The sequence below is a fragment of the Calypte anna genome, chromosome 10, assembly GCF_003957555.1.
Source record: "Calypte anna isolate BGI_N300 chromosome 10, bCalAnn1_v1.p, whole genome shotgun sequence".
Taxonomy (NCBI): domain Eukaryota; kingdom Metazoa; phylum Chordata; class Aves; order Apodiformes; family Trochilidae; genus Calypte; species Calypte anna.
In genome coordinates, this window is record NC_044256.1 from 3,719,789 (window position 1) to 3,734,109 (window position 14,321).

Below are 14,321 nucleotides of genomic sequence, written 5' to 3' on the forward strand. Positions count from 1 at the left end.
TTCCCCAAGGGAGCTGGAGTAACTCGAGGCCACGTAAGTGAGGGTTTAATGCAACACGTCTACACCCCTGTGTAATTAAGGAGCGTGAGCATATGCATTAGCTGTTGCTGTGGTTGCTTTAATCTTCAGAAATCGCACTTGTATTTGTAACCTTGATGGAAATGTTTCCATGGCCAGAAGTGGAGCTAGCAGAAGATCACACCACAGCAAGGTGCTGGTTTGAGGCACGAGGTGGTGGGTGGAGATAGTCCCTCTGTGCCCCAGAGTGGGTTTCTGCTGGCGTGGAGTGACACTTAGCCCTTGCCTGAAGCACATTCATGTCCTGGTTCATTGTATGGAAAGTAAGAAGTGCTGCAGCCTCCTTCTTTGAAATATTTGGAAATATTTTAGAATGTGTGTTCAGTGTTATTATAAATATTTCATTAGTAACTAATCTGTGCAAGGTGATACAAAACTGGCATCCACTTGCATGGAAGACAACTTGCACCTTTGGGACCTGACTTGTATTTGATAATTTCTCTACTTCAGATCCTTGTGATAAATCCCAATGCGTGCTTTAAGCTGTTGGGTTCATTTCCTAACAGTGAGGAAAAGCTCTTCTTCCTTCAGTCTCAGATCTTGCAAAGAAACACGCTGTTGGCAATAGACATGACATTCCTCAGCAAGGAGACTTGTTCTCCTTCCTCTGAAAACGGCCTTTGTAAACACCTACTGAGCTGCACCCTTAAAGAATAGTGATCAGCTTCATTATAAAGTCAGGGCTCACCGTGATCTCTGAAGAATAATATTTTACTCTCTGAAAATACTTGGATTTTTTTTAATGTGGTTGTTCCCTTGTTAGGAAGGGCTTCCTGAATGTGTGCCTTTCAGCATCTCAGTTAACATCAGAAATTTTTACTTCCTAGGGCTAAATTTAGGCTTTGCCAGTTGGAAGTTATGCTTTTAAAGCAGGGCCATTAGTATCTGAATGTGAGATTAGGACAGTTTCCTTTTTATATTTTGGAAAGTTCTCGTGCGTCTCAGTTTTCTGGTATTCATTGTGGTCATCACAAATCAAAACTCAGCAACATTGGGCAGTGTGTGGAGGGAACGGCAGGATGCTGAACAAATGCCTTTCCTACATCTTTTCCTTAAACCCTCAACAGTGGTCATAAATCTGTATCAGTCAGATTTATGTCATCCAAGTCATCCCTCCATGCCTTGTTCTTCCAGTTGACAGCAACATCTTCCAAGAGTGGGTTGTGTGATGTGCCCAGGATCCAGATGAGCTTTTGAGGAGAGGGATGGGCTGCTTGATCCTCAAGGTATCTGTGCTGCTTCTGGTGCTTTCTTGCAAACCCTGAGCTGCAACATCTTGTGCTTGCCAGCAGCCCGGATTGTGCTAGGGACTCTGAGGAGATTAAAATACTCATTGTTTGAAGATAAACTTTGGAATTAATATTTACATTGAATCAAAAACCCAGTTTGGCAATTAGGGCACCAATAATTAATAAGGATGTAGGAACTAGTTATCCTTGTCTCCCTTTCCTAGCCTTCCTGTGAAAATTTTTCAAGCTTCAGGACACTGCAATTAGAAACTATTTGAGGTCTAGAGCTATCAAAGTAATTTTCTGGAGGGGTGATGTATTTGGTTTAGAGCACTGCCTCGATTCCACCAAAGCTGACTCCCTTTTGGAAGGTGGGTGCCTGATTTAGTGGGATCCCTTTCACATGCTTCTGCTTCCTAATCCCCAGAAGCATTCTCTACACGTCTTTGCTCCTCACCTTAAAGAGAAGGATTTGAGCTGTGCCAAGGAGGTTTGATGCAAAGTTCTGCTGTGTAGGGCTGCCTGCCTCCCAGACTGGCCTTTAAATGGCTTTGCAGTTTGGATTTCTGAGCTGGGCCCTGCCTGCTATTCAAAAACCTCCTTCTGTCTCCCAACAGATAAGCCGTAGACTCTGCCCCTGGATCCAGCTATGTTAGAACAACTTTCCAGCCTGCTCTGCCCTGGGTGGAGACTTGCAGTTTTGTAATCAGTTTTTGGTCTGAAAGCAGACGTTTTTTTTTTCTTCAGAACACTGCTCCTACCTGCTCGTGCTCAGCTATCTGAAGATGAAACAAAAAATAGTATCTGGAAATAGTATCTGATTTAGCTCTTCTGAACTTCTCTTTTGCTGGCAGTTCTCCTGTGGTAAGAGGGAGTGGGAGGTTTGCCATCAGGCTGGAAGGACCATGTGGGTAACACATTCCTACTCATCTGATTAAATTCCTGATCCCCTCAAAAAAATTAGAATAATTACAGGGATGGTGAATGACAGTCTCTTGACTTGTGGTGAGCTTACATGTGTTTGACTCTCAGCATCCATCACTTATTAGTTTGATACTATTGCAGGAGTAAATCTTGTGGCCTTTTAATCAGTCCATCCATTGGGTCCTGCACTGATACTAAAGCAGCTTTGATGGCAGCACAAAGAGTTCCCTCCATCAAGCTGCCCTCCCTATAGGACCAGGATGGGTGTTTGTAGGGCTGAGCTGCACCACAGCTTTGCAGGCAGGACTCAGCACCCCTGGGGGATGGCATGTTCTGGCAGGAGTGCCACCTGGATTGTCTCACCATGGCCTGACATGCTGGCCAGGTTAAGCTGCCAACTCTTTCCTCTGCATCCAAAATGGGGACTGTGAGTCTGATACCACTGGCTACTTTATCAGCCTAAGCTGGACCTGTCTGACTGGTCATCCAAGACCCAGATGGTGTTGGACTCATGACAAATACCACCTGTACGTGCCAGTTTTGCCTCATATTGCTCTCTCATCCAGGCTGGAATGACTCCTGGTCACTGCACAGAGATATGGTTTGCAGCTGAGCTGTAATTCCAGCAGTCAGATCCCCTCTGCATTATCATCATGGCAGTTTCACTCTGGTTTGCAGCTGGCTGCCATGCTGTAAACTTAAAGTATCACTTAACTCATGCTATAGATTTTTGGCATGTGAATGGGAAGGAAGAAGGGAAGAACTGACAGTCAGCAATGGAGATGAGCTGATGATGGGCAGGGGCCTCCTGGGACTCGGTGTGATCAAACCAAAATGTTCCTCTGGACAGCAGAGAAGTGATTCATCAGAAGTCTTTTATTATTGCTGCTTTCTTAGCATTTTTCATCTGCCAAGAAATAGCCTCTTCCTTGGCACTGCTTCTGGAGTCAAATATGTGTGCTACTGAGCACTCCTTTGCAATCCAGAAGCTCTGTTGTTGGTTTTTCGTAAGCATCCTGTAGATCATAGAATAATTTAATCATTTTGTTTGGAAAAGACCTTTGAGATCATCAAATCCAATCATTAAACTAGAACTGCCAAGGCCACCACTAAACCATGTCTGTCAGCACCAAGTCTACACAGCTTTTAGGTGACTCTACCACTGCCCCCATTCCAGGGGTTTCTAAACCACCCCTGGCACAACTTGAGGCTGTTTCCTCTTGTTCTATTGCTTGTAAATCGGAATAAGAGACCAATCCCCCTTTGCTCCAACCTCATTTCAGGCGATTGCACAGTGAGAAGGTCCCTCCTCAGCTTCCTTATCTTCAAACTGAACACCTCCAGTTCCCTCAGCCACTCCTTGTAAGACTTGTGCTCCAGACCCTTTCCCAGCTCCCATTCTCCTCTCTGGACACACAGATTATGCAGATTATACCTGTACTGTAATTAAGATTAACTTTGTCTCAAAGTAAAAGGAATACGCAGTTGCAGAGCATAAATGGTGTCATCTTAACTTCTCTATTACCTGGTTAAAATCAAGAAGCCCAAACCTGCTACTTGATTCCCTTTCAGCATGTAGAGCTGATCCCATGCAAGAACTGCACAGCCGAGAAAAGCTGAATGAGAAACAACTTATCTTTGGTATTAATCAGCAGAACTGGATTGCCATCACAGATGTCATCTGGCTCCGCACCAGACAGCAAAACTCACCCAAGTACGGAGACTTCATAGAATCCCATACTGGTTTGGGTTGGAAGTGACCTTAAAGCTTTTACAGTTTCAACCCTCCTGCCATGGACAGGGACACCTCTCACTAGGCCAGGTTGCTTCCCCATCCAGCCTGGCTTTCAACACTTCCAGGGATGGGGCAGACAGCTTCTCTGAGCATCCTGTGCCAACCTCTCAGTGTCTTGCAGGAGCAGGAGGCCACATATTTCTTGCTAGATCCATCAGGCAAGAGCCGTGATCACAGCTGTGAAGGTTGGTTAAACAATGTGGAGCCAATGCATGGATGACTTTTGCCTTCAAACTAGGAGTCCAGCCTTGGAGGTAGAGAAGCAGCCTAGACATCTAGGTCCTTCTATTTAGGTGTTGCCTTATGTGCCACCTGCTGTTGCCACAATAATAACAAGGATGTATCAATGCAAAATCATCAGTTCCATGGAGTTTTGAGGACAGTCATTTCCCTTGAGCCCTAGAAAGGTGAATTCAGGCTCCATAACTTGACAGAAAAAAGCCATTTATTATATTGTGCTTTATTCTTTTGTCTTTGTCAGGAATCTAAACAAGTCACTTGACTATTGTTCACTCCATTATAGCTAAAAAGCTTACTGTGAATGGGTGTTTCTGGGTAAATTCTGAAGATATTGAAAGTCTTCTTTGTAGCTTACCCTCTCCAGTTAGAGCTGATTCTTGTCCCAAACTTTTTTTATTTTGATGAATACAAATGTGAAGGTCCCCTTGGTATCTTCTGAAGCTGCTTTTTTCTTTGTGTTTTTGAAGAGTTGTTTAATGGAGTCAAGCTCTGAGAGCAGGAAAGCAGATTGTTCAACTGGAGCAAAATTAAATGCCACCCCATTTTAATAACACGATTGGGGAAAATTGTTTTTCTGCAGTTGAAGTAAAAAATCAAATTGTTTGGATTTTTACCAGCAGCAAGTACAAATATGTTCTTCCTTCTGTCCTTTCCATGTATGTTTTTCTTCCATTTATTTTCCTGTACCTTTTTTTTTTTTTTTTTGGTAGATTCAGATACTAACAAGCTACTTAAAACAGTAGGGGTTCAACACATCCTGCATGTTCTGAGAAGATGCATAAAATCCACTGGGTTTCTGGAGGGAATCTGGAATCTTGGAACTTGCATGGAAGCAACTCCCAAACTCATCACAGATACGAGTAGCTCTATCTCCTCATGGCTTGTAGGCAACTATTGTACTGCTGTGTGCCCAGTGTCATCTCCTCTCATTAAAAGCTCAGTTTGTTTTGCAGTCCTCAGGGGAGAAGATACTGATCCAACTTGGGATGGTCTCCCTTGCTTAATGTCAACGTACCTCTTGGGTTCAGGGAGCATTTGAGCTGTACCTCTTCCATGTCCAGTGGCAGAAGAAATACCTTGCTCTGCCTGTTCTCTCAGCACCAGCTCATCACGCTTCTCGCTTGCTGGTGGGGAGGAGCAGGAAGTACTGCTGCGGCTGTTTGTGCTGGGTAGGGACACTGCAGCATTGACCATTTCCTAGAAAGGAGACGATTCCACCCAGTGGGACCTTGACAGGCTGGTGAGGTGGACCTGTGCAAATCACATGAAGTTCAGCAAGGCCAAGTGCAAGGTCCCGCACATCCCAAGCACAAACCCAGGTTGAGCAGGGAACGGATGGAGAAGGAGGAGGAGAAGGACTTGGAGGTGTTGGGTGAGGAGAAGCTCAACATGAGCTGACAATGTCAGCTGGCAGCCCAGAAAGTAGCCATGTTCTGGGCTGTATCACCAGCAGCATGGCCAGATGGGACACAGAGGAGATTCTCCCCCTCAGCTCCACTCTGGGGAGACCCTTCTGCAGTGCTGGGTCCAGCTCTGGGGTCCCCAACACAGGAAGGACCTGGAGGTGGTGAAGCAAGTCCAGAAGAGGCCACGGAGATGATCCAAGGAGTGGGGCAGCTCTGCTGTGGAGCCAGGCTGAGAGAGTTGGAGTTGCTCAGCCTGGAGAAGAGAAGGCTCTGGTTAGGTCTTAGGGCACCAGGAGGTGAGACTGGATGATCTTTGAGGTCCCTTCCAACCCAAACCAGTCTGGGATTCTGTGGTTCTTAGAACAAACAAGAGAAAATAAGCTCAGTTACACAAAATCTCTGTCCTTCTCCAAACTCTTTCAGTTACTGGTGAAGGGCTGAACTGAAAAACTTCTGCAGTTTACTTTGAAGTAAGACATCCCTGAAAGGTATGGAATCACAGACTTTTAGGCTAACGTTATTCTAAGTAACCTGTCATAACTTTTCTCCCCTCTCCCTAGTTTTGAAGAAGATTTTTCAGAAACCTAAAGGTCAGAAGGAGCCTTTGTAATTCCAGCTCATAAGTATAACCTGTTGACCTGTATTTGGGTAGGTTTGAACTGTCTGTCATGGATCATATTTTAAGAGGCTAGAAGATGAGATCTTGGCCCAGTTAACTCTGACAGCAAAGCTTCTGTTTCAGCCATGATTTTATTCTGATTTAAAAATTACGAGAAGGGTAGATCCTCATTAGCGTAATCAGCTTAAATGGGTTGACTACTCTAAAGCAATTTATTTAATTTGTTTGGAACATGTTTAATTTTAGCTATAGAAGTTCAGCTCTTGCACAGTTGCTATCTATGCTGATTATCATGTAATTTTGTGTTCTGTGATTTGTAAGAATAAACTTGCTGCTCTGAATGAGAATTTTTTTACAATCTACATCCCATTCATCAGAGCTGCTTTAAAATAGTGCAGAACTAATTGTGTGCTGATGCTGCTGTCGTGTCTCTGTGTCCATTTCTATGAGGAGTCCTTCTTGCTGCTTATGTTGAGCATATTTTTGCCTCAAGCATCAGCCATTCATCTGACACTGGATTGCTGCCCAGTCAGTCTCCCTCTGCCTTTCAGGATTGAATTTGGGGTTCCGTGGTGGTGTGTCCCATCTGCAGGAGAACATGCAGGAAGAGAGTTTATAAAATTCTTCTGTAATTCTTCTTGAAAGCGGAGTGGGTCAGCTTCTCTTGATTTGGCCACACCACATCTCAGGGAAGTGGAAACCAATTTCCCATGGGAATAAAAAAAATTAATCTGGTGATTCAGAAGCTCCCAGTGCTGTTCACTTTTCACAAGCTGTGGTTGTCTCCTGAAGGTTTGATGTGCTTGGGACTTGGCTTTTGTGCCTCTGCTGATGTAGGTGCTATGTGTAGATTCTTGCACTTGCTACCGCATCTCTTCTTGAGTGTATTTTGGGCTACTCTCTGTTGCACAAGGTTTATTCATAGCCTCTCATGATGCTGGTCTACTGAACATCAGTACAGAGCATCCTCTGCCACAGCAGGTGGTTTCCACTTTCTTTGGGGCAGATGCTGAAAAATCACATTTACCTTGGGCATAAGCTTGGATTGGCATCTTTCTGCCAGTTGCCATTTCATAACCACTCCTGGAAATGGCTTTGTACTGCCTGTATGACTTGTACATCTGATGCCTGGACTAACCTGGCATGTTGGAGTGTGCTGGATCTCTGAGTTTCTAGAGCCATTAGTCATGCTATAAAGCACATGGCAGCAAGACAGCACTACTTGAATCAGCCAGGATGTTTGATCTGAGGGCTGGAGCACCTCTGCCATGGAAATATGCTGAGAGAGTTGGATTTGTTCAGCCTGGAGAAAAGAAGGCTCTGGTCAGGTCTCAGTGCACTTTCCAGTCTCTGAAGGAGCTACAGGAAAGCTGGGGAGGGACTTTTTAGAAGGGCCTGGAGTGACAGGACAAGGGGGAACAGTTTCAAGCTGAAAGGGGGGAGATTGAGATGAGATACAAGGAAGAAATTCTCTGCTGTGAGGGTGGTGAGACCCTGGCCCAGAGATCCTGTGGCTGTCCCATCCTTGACAGTGTTGAAGGCCAGGTTGGACGGGGCTTGGAGCAGCTTGGTCTGGTGGGAGGTGTCCCTGCCCATGGCAGGAGGGTTGGAACTGGATAAGCTTTAAGGTCCTTTCCAACCCAACCTAGTCTGTGGTTCTATCTTGAGATAGAAATTTGCTGAAAGGTGTCATTCTCTGCTGTTAATAAAGCTCTAGTGAAGCTCTCTCCAAGAGTCGTGGTCCCTCTCTTTTGCTACTGTTCCTGCTCCCACATTCAAGTTCAATGCACGTCATGGAGCATTCAAGCTCAAGCAAGCATTAAGCTTTCTTTGGGGTTGATCCAACTTATTCCCTGTGAGCACAAGGAATCAATGGGACAGGTGAAGGTGGGATGGCCCCTTTTGGTGGCAGACCTCAGGAGCAGTTTAGCATCTCAGGGAGCCTGATGCCATTCTCCTGTGACTGCACAGGAATGCAGTGCAAGCAAAGTCCTGAGTTTTCAGCTTTCATGTCTGCATTTGCTCTCATTCCAGCCATGATGCTTTCATCTCTGAAATACTATACTAAATTTTCGCTGTGCTCAGCTTGAAGTAGCAGAATTTGCCTGTGGATTCCAGTGCAGTGATCATCTGTATTTATTGGGGTGGTAACTTTCCCATGAGGGTGAGGGTGGATCAGGGCCTTTTACATGTAGTCAAACCAAATCACTTGGCAGGAAGACCAAAGCTGTTGAGAAAATTCATATGATTTCTGCTTGCAGCAGCCTCTGCTATGCCAGGCTGCTTTTTCTCCAAAGGAGAGCCTGCACAGGTCCTGCCTGGATTTTCTTCCCCTAGCATCTTGTTTAATACCATGGAGTAATTCCTTGTTTGAATGTGATTTGATCTATGAATTGAGTTAAACTGGTCATGGTTTGTGTTTCAAGTGTTGGTTAGTACCCTTGAAGCCTCAAGAGACTTCTGCTCTGCCTGTGACTTTACATCCTGCCTGTTTGAATCCAGAACTGCTCATCTGATTGCTTCCCAGCACCATGGCTTGCTTTGACCTTTTCAGTCCTCTGACAATGCAGTTACTCGCCATTAAAAACCTCAAGTTTTACTGCCCAGACAAAAAATACTTTTTCCTCAATAAATCTCTTTTGTTGGCAATGTCCTTCTCAAGTAGTTACCTATCTACTGGTGATATTTGTGGAGTTCCTGTGGTTCACCATGGCAATGGACTTGGTGGCACCAGGACACATTGCTTGTTGCTGAAATAGAGCCAAGCTACATCCTGAATATGCAGATGGGCTGTGATTAAATAAAGGTTTATGCAGGTTTTCTTAAAAGAACCCTATTCACTCTTTATTAGAAGAATGGGTGTAGAGAAGCCTTTATCTCAAGTTTGCAGAGAACCACCCTGAAATCATCTGCCCTCATCCTGCCTCCTTGGGTCCTGCAGGCATCAAACCTGTCAATATGTAATAGTATTAGCATCAAGCTTACAGCTTTTCTTTCCAGCTTTGCTCCTTATTAAAAAGATGCTAAATGTTGACTTGTGTTTGAGTGAGCAGAGGGTGTGTTACCCCCTGTCTCTTGTAACTTTATTTCAGAGACCAGCATGAAGCTGAGGAGCCCTGCTTTGGGCTGGGAGGCTCTGCAGGGCTTGTCGTCAAGGCTTCTTTGAGTCCAGGATATGAGAGCAATACATTGGGTCTGAAAATGAGATATACAGTACAGCACTTTTATTCTAGCAAAGCCAAGAGTCAAAATCTTGACTGCAGAGCTGGCAGCATTGCTGATGAAAACCCTCAAGAGAAAAATTGAACCCTAAAAATACACCTGGAACTAATAATGTCTTCTGCAGGCTGGCACTTAGGATGCTTTTTTTTTAATGTTCTTCGTTGCAGCTTAACCTTGTAGGAGTTCTCACCTAGAGTGAAGCCTTCCTGAGGTTGAAATCTGAGAGTGGTACTCCAGCTCGTGGAGTGCTTTTGGCTCATGAGGCTTTGAGTGGGTAAAGCTAACTGCTGGGGTTGGGACTCCAAAGAGTGCATCACCTCTTTCCCTACATGAAGAGAAGGAATTAATCTTTTGAGTCATGCTGCAGTGTATCTTCCTGGTTCTATGGTTATGTCTAGAAGGAATTTCATTTTAGTTGCTGTATTCTCTCTTTACCAAGGAAAGCTGTAAATTTACTACTTTCCCCATGCTCTGGGAATGGGATTCTTCACCTTCAATAAGAGCCTTTCTGCAATGTTATTCTCCCATGTCCCTTAATTAGCACACACCTAATACAAGTGGGTTCCTTCTTGCTTTGCACTTTTCAGCGTTTTTATCCTGATGGAGAAATTGGGGCAGAAGCAGTCCCTGTATATAGATCTCAAATTTATAATGATCTCAGTTTTAAAATTTGTGTAGAATATCATGTTATTTTCTTATATTATTCTCTGTTATTCTTGAATTACTTAAAAAGTAGAGATTGTTATCTTGGTATTAGAGGTAATGTAGGTAAATCCTGATCAGATTTTACTGCAAACTTAATGGCTCACCATGAGTTACTTCAAGAGCCATTTCAACTATTCAAGCTGACAGCATTAAATTCTCATTCATGTTGGCTTGGGGATATTTGAAAATGTTTTAGAGCTGCCTGGGTCACATCCCATCATTGTTTGATTTTCTGGATTGCTTCTACATCAAACCACACTGTTTTCTTAGAGGACTTAATCACTGCTAATGCTTCCTAACCCATGAAGCTCTGTTAGGAGCAGTAGCCTCCCAAGACCAGGTTGGGTAAATGTAAAACTCAGGTTAGGCTGGGAATTCCTGCAATGCTCTGTAATATCTCATTAATGCATCCTGATGACTGATACCTAATGTGATTCCTCAAGCATGTGAGTTAACAAGATTAAAACCATCCTAAGGTAATCTTTGTCAAGCTGCATTTTGTTCTTCTTGAGTAATGCATAGGACCACAAGTTCTGTAATATTTAAGCTTTAGTAATTTCAGCCCTGCATTTACAACACTGTTGGCAAGTCCCAGAGTGCCACTGGGCAGATTAAGGAGGCTTTCTGAAATCTGTGGTAGGACATAAAGTTATGATATTGCTGGCACACTCTAGCCTTAGTGTTTCCCTGTTCTGCTGCCTCGACTTCACTGGGCTGCATGAGCAGATACAAACCTGTGCACTTACACAATGCTGGGGTCTGATAGTCAGGGACTTTTTTTGCTATTTTTAATATTGATCTCTTCTGTAAAGACTGGTGTGTGTATGCATTTACTGTATGCCATAAAATCTATAATCACTATGCTTTCAGGTCCCATTCTATATCATTTAGAGACCTCTGTGCAAATTTGTGGGAAAAAATAGGCCTGTGTACATAATGCTTAGCCTTTACACTAAACAGCAGGGCATTGTATCTTCATGCGTTCAAGCAAAAAGGTTGTTTTGGTGTAGGAGAAAACCCTGTATTATGAAACAAAACCTCCTGGAACTGCTTAAGAAATCTACACTGGAAATATATATGCATTTAAGCATTATGCAGCTTGATACTGATGGCAGCACTGGACACCTGTGCTAGATGTTGATTAGAAAAATTTGCATTTAGCCTTGCACTGGATTTCTCCTTGTATCAGCTGGTATGATTGTTCTTGACTATAAGGGAATTTAGTTAGTGCTGGGCAGCTCAGGAAGTATTCAGCCAGCAAGGCTGGTGTGATCCATTTGCTCCTGGTGCCTTTTGGCAAGCTCATACATGCAAAAAATCAGTGTCAGCTGAGTACAGATACTGTGTGCTCTTGTTAAGAAACCTGCTGCTGAGCTGTTGGGTGGGAAGGGTGGGCTCTGGCTCTTACCAGTGGGATGTCAAGAGTTCTGTGTGCAACTTAACAGCAAAATGTTTTGCACGTATGTTTAATGGCTATGGTCACCTATTTTTGCATGGTGATGGGTCAGAATTTAAACAATTGCTCTTTTTTCCTTTCTCATGAGCTTACTTTCTGTAAGGTTGTGCTGCAAATTGACAGCCATGTATCATCTTGGTTGAAAAAGCAGCTTTTTTTCAGCCATGCCTGATGTTCTGCAAGGGCTGTCACCTTCCTGACTGCTCCGAGGAGTGCCAACCCATGGTTGTACAACATGGTTGTGTCTGCCTGGCCTTTAGTGCAACGTAGGGAACTCCATCCCTTGTTCCAGAAGCTGCCAAAGCTAGAGACTTTCATGTGGTCATGTCATTGCTCTGAAATCTGTTTGTCTATTCAAGGGTGTAGCTGAGCAAAGCCTACGCTGAGTTGGCCTTCAGCTCATGCACAGTGCATGCTGAAACTTATTTGCTTGCTGGGTGAGATCAAACAGAAAAGACACTGGAAAGGTGAAAACAAAGGCTCTGCTCTACCCTGTGAAAGAGGAAAAGGTATTTGCATTGTCCCAATGACTGATTACAGTTCTTTTTCTATTCTTCCAGCTGAAGGGCTTCCCCAGGTGTATTACTTCGGACCATGTGGAAAGTACAATGCCATGGTACTAGAGCTGCTTGGTCCTAGCTTGGAAGATTTATTTGACCTCTGTGATAGGACGTTCACTTTGAAGACAGTATTAATGATTGCCATCCAACTGGTGAGTAGCAGTGGGCAGGGCTCTTCCCAGCAGCCTCCACCATGTCAACTCAGGCTCCTGCCACTCCTGGGTTAGCTGAAGGATGGGGTTGGTACCATGCAAGGTTCAGGATTATTTGTTGGTTGGAGAGGGAAACTCACCCCACTGTAGAATCACAAAATGGTTTGGGTTGAGAGGGAGCTTCAAAGATCTCATCTGACCACCCTTCCATGGGCAGAGACATCTTCCACTAGACCAGGTTGCTTAGAGCCTCATCCAATCTGACCTGCAATACTTTGAGTCAATCATGGGGCTTCTTTGGGAAGTTTCTTCCAGTGTGTCATCACCCTCATCATGAAGAATTTCTGCCCAACCTAAACCTACCGTCTTTCAGTTTAAAAAATGTTGCCCCTTGTCCTGTCACTGCAGACCTTGGTAAAAAGTCTCTCTCCCTTTTTTCTTATAAAGTTTCTCAGGTTTGAGAAAACCTCTTGCTTTATGAAAGGAAGGTCAAATTATGCTTGTGAGCAAACTGGCTTCTTGTGTAGCAGAACCAGTGAAGCTGGATTCCTATGGACTTCCATCCTGTGTCTCCTACACACCCCTGTCCCAGTATCTGCCCAAACTCTCTCTCTCTGGACATCCCCCAGAACATTTCGTTCCTTACCCAGTCCCCAGGACACAGGGAGCACAGCACCTTCCCATTCTTCTACCTGTTTTACTGGTTTTGGTGCTACCAGGCTGCTCATAGACTGAAGCCCTCAGAGCAATGGCTGCTGAGCTCTCCTTAGCCAAAATACCATCATTTGAGGTCTCTGCCTTGGGCAAATTTGGTCAAAATTAACCAGTGGTTTTAAAGGACTAACAGCTGGAAAATCATAGATCTGTGAGCAGCATCATAGGACCCTAATTTGCGTGAAAAGGAAAGTAAACCAGGCTGAAAGTGGTGGCTTGGATTTGTGTTCATGATAAAAGTGGATGATATGAAAACTGTATGTACTGAACATGGTGAGTGGGCTTCCAGGAGTGGGTAAGACCAATAGTTACCATTTTAGTTTAGCTTCTCAATTTCAGTCCATGGTCTGCAGCTACTCAAGTGGCACAGCAGAAGTGGGACTGTATATTCAGGTCAACAGATCTGTGGACCGAAGTGAAGGAAAGAGAGTGGGGGGAGGGAGTGGGGAACACAATCCATTCTAAATAAAGTGAAGTTTGCTGCAGTGGAATCTCAAATGGAAAACGGAGATCACCGATGCAGGAATTTGAACAGTGCCTGCCCAGTACTGAAGTTGTGAAGTTGTCCTCCTAGGGCTGAGCAGTCTATGGGCTGATTCCAATGGGATGAGGTTTAACACGGCCAAGTGCCGGGTCCTGCACTTTGGCCACAACAACCCCATGGGGAGCTCCAGGCTGGGGACAGAGTGGCTGGAGAGCAGCCAGGCAGAAAGGGACCTGGGAGTCTGGATTGCCAGGAAGCTGAACAGGAGCCAGCAGTGTGCCCAGGTGGCCAAGAAGGCCAATGGCATCCTGGGCTGTATCAGGAACAGCATGGCCAGCAGGTCCAAGGAAGTGATTCTGCCCCTATACTCAGCCCTGGTGAGGCCACACCTTGAGTACTGTGTCCAGTTCTGGGCCCCCCAGTTCAGGAAGGATATCGAGGTCCTGGAGCAGGTCCAAAGGAGGGCAACCAGGCTGGTGAAGGGACTCGAGCACAGACCCTATGAGGAGAGGCTGAGGGAGCTGGGGGTGTTCAGCCTGGAGAAGAGGAGGCTCAGGGGAGACCTCATCACTCTCTACAACTACCTGAAAGGAGGGTGTAGCCAGGTGGACGTTGGTCTCTTTTGCCAGACGACTTTCAACAAGACAAGAGGGCAGGGTCTTAAGTTGTGCCAGGGGAAATTTAGGTTAGATATTAGAAAGAATTTCTTTACGGAGAGGGTGATCAGACATTGGAAT

General features: G+C 44.8%; 1 protein-coding gene across 2 annotated transcripts in view; it reads left to right on the forward strand.

Moving 5' to 3' along the window:
• CSNK1G1 (casein kinase 1 gamma 1) overlaps positions 1 to 14,321 on the forward strand; it is a 111,289-nt gene that overhangs the window by 68,778 nt on the left and 28,190 nt on the right. For both annotated transcript variants that reach the window (XM_030457107.1, XM_030457106.1), the window contains exon 6: positions 12,235 to 12,386. In XM_030457107.1, coding sequence (XP_030312967.1) covers positions 12,235 to 12,386 — 152 coding nt within the window. The remainder of the gene's footprint in view (positions 1 to 12,234; positions 12,387 to 14,321) is intronic.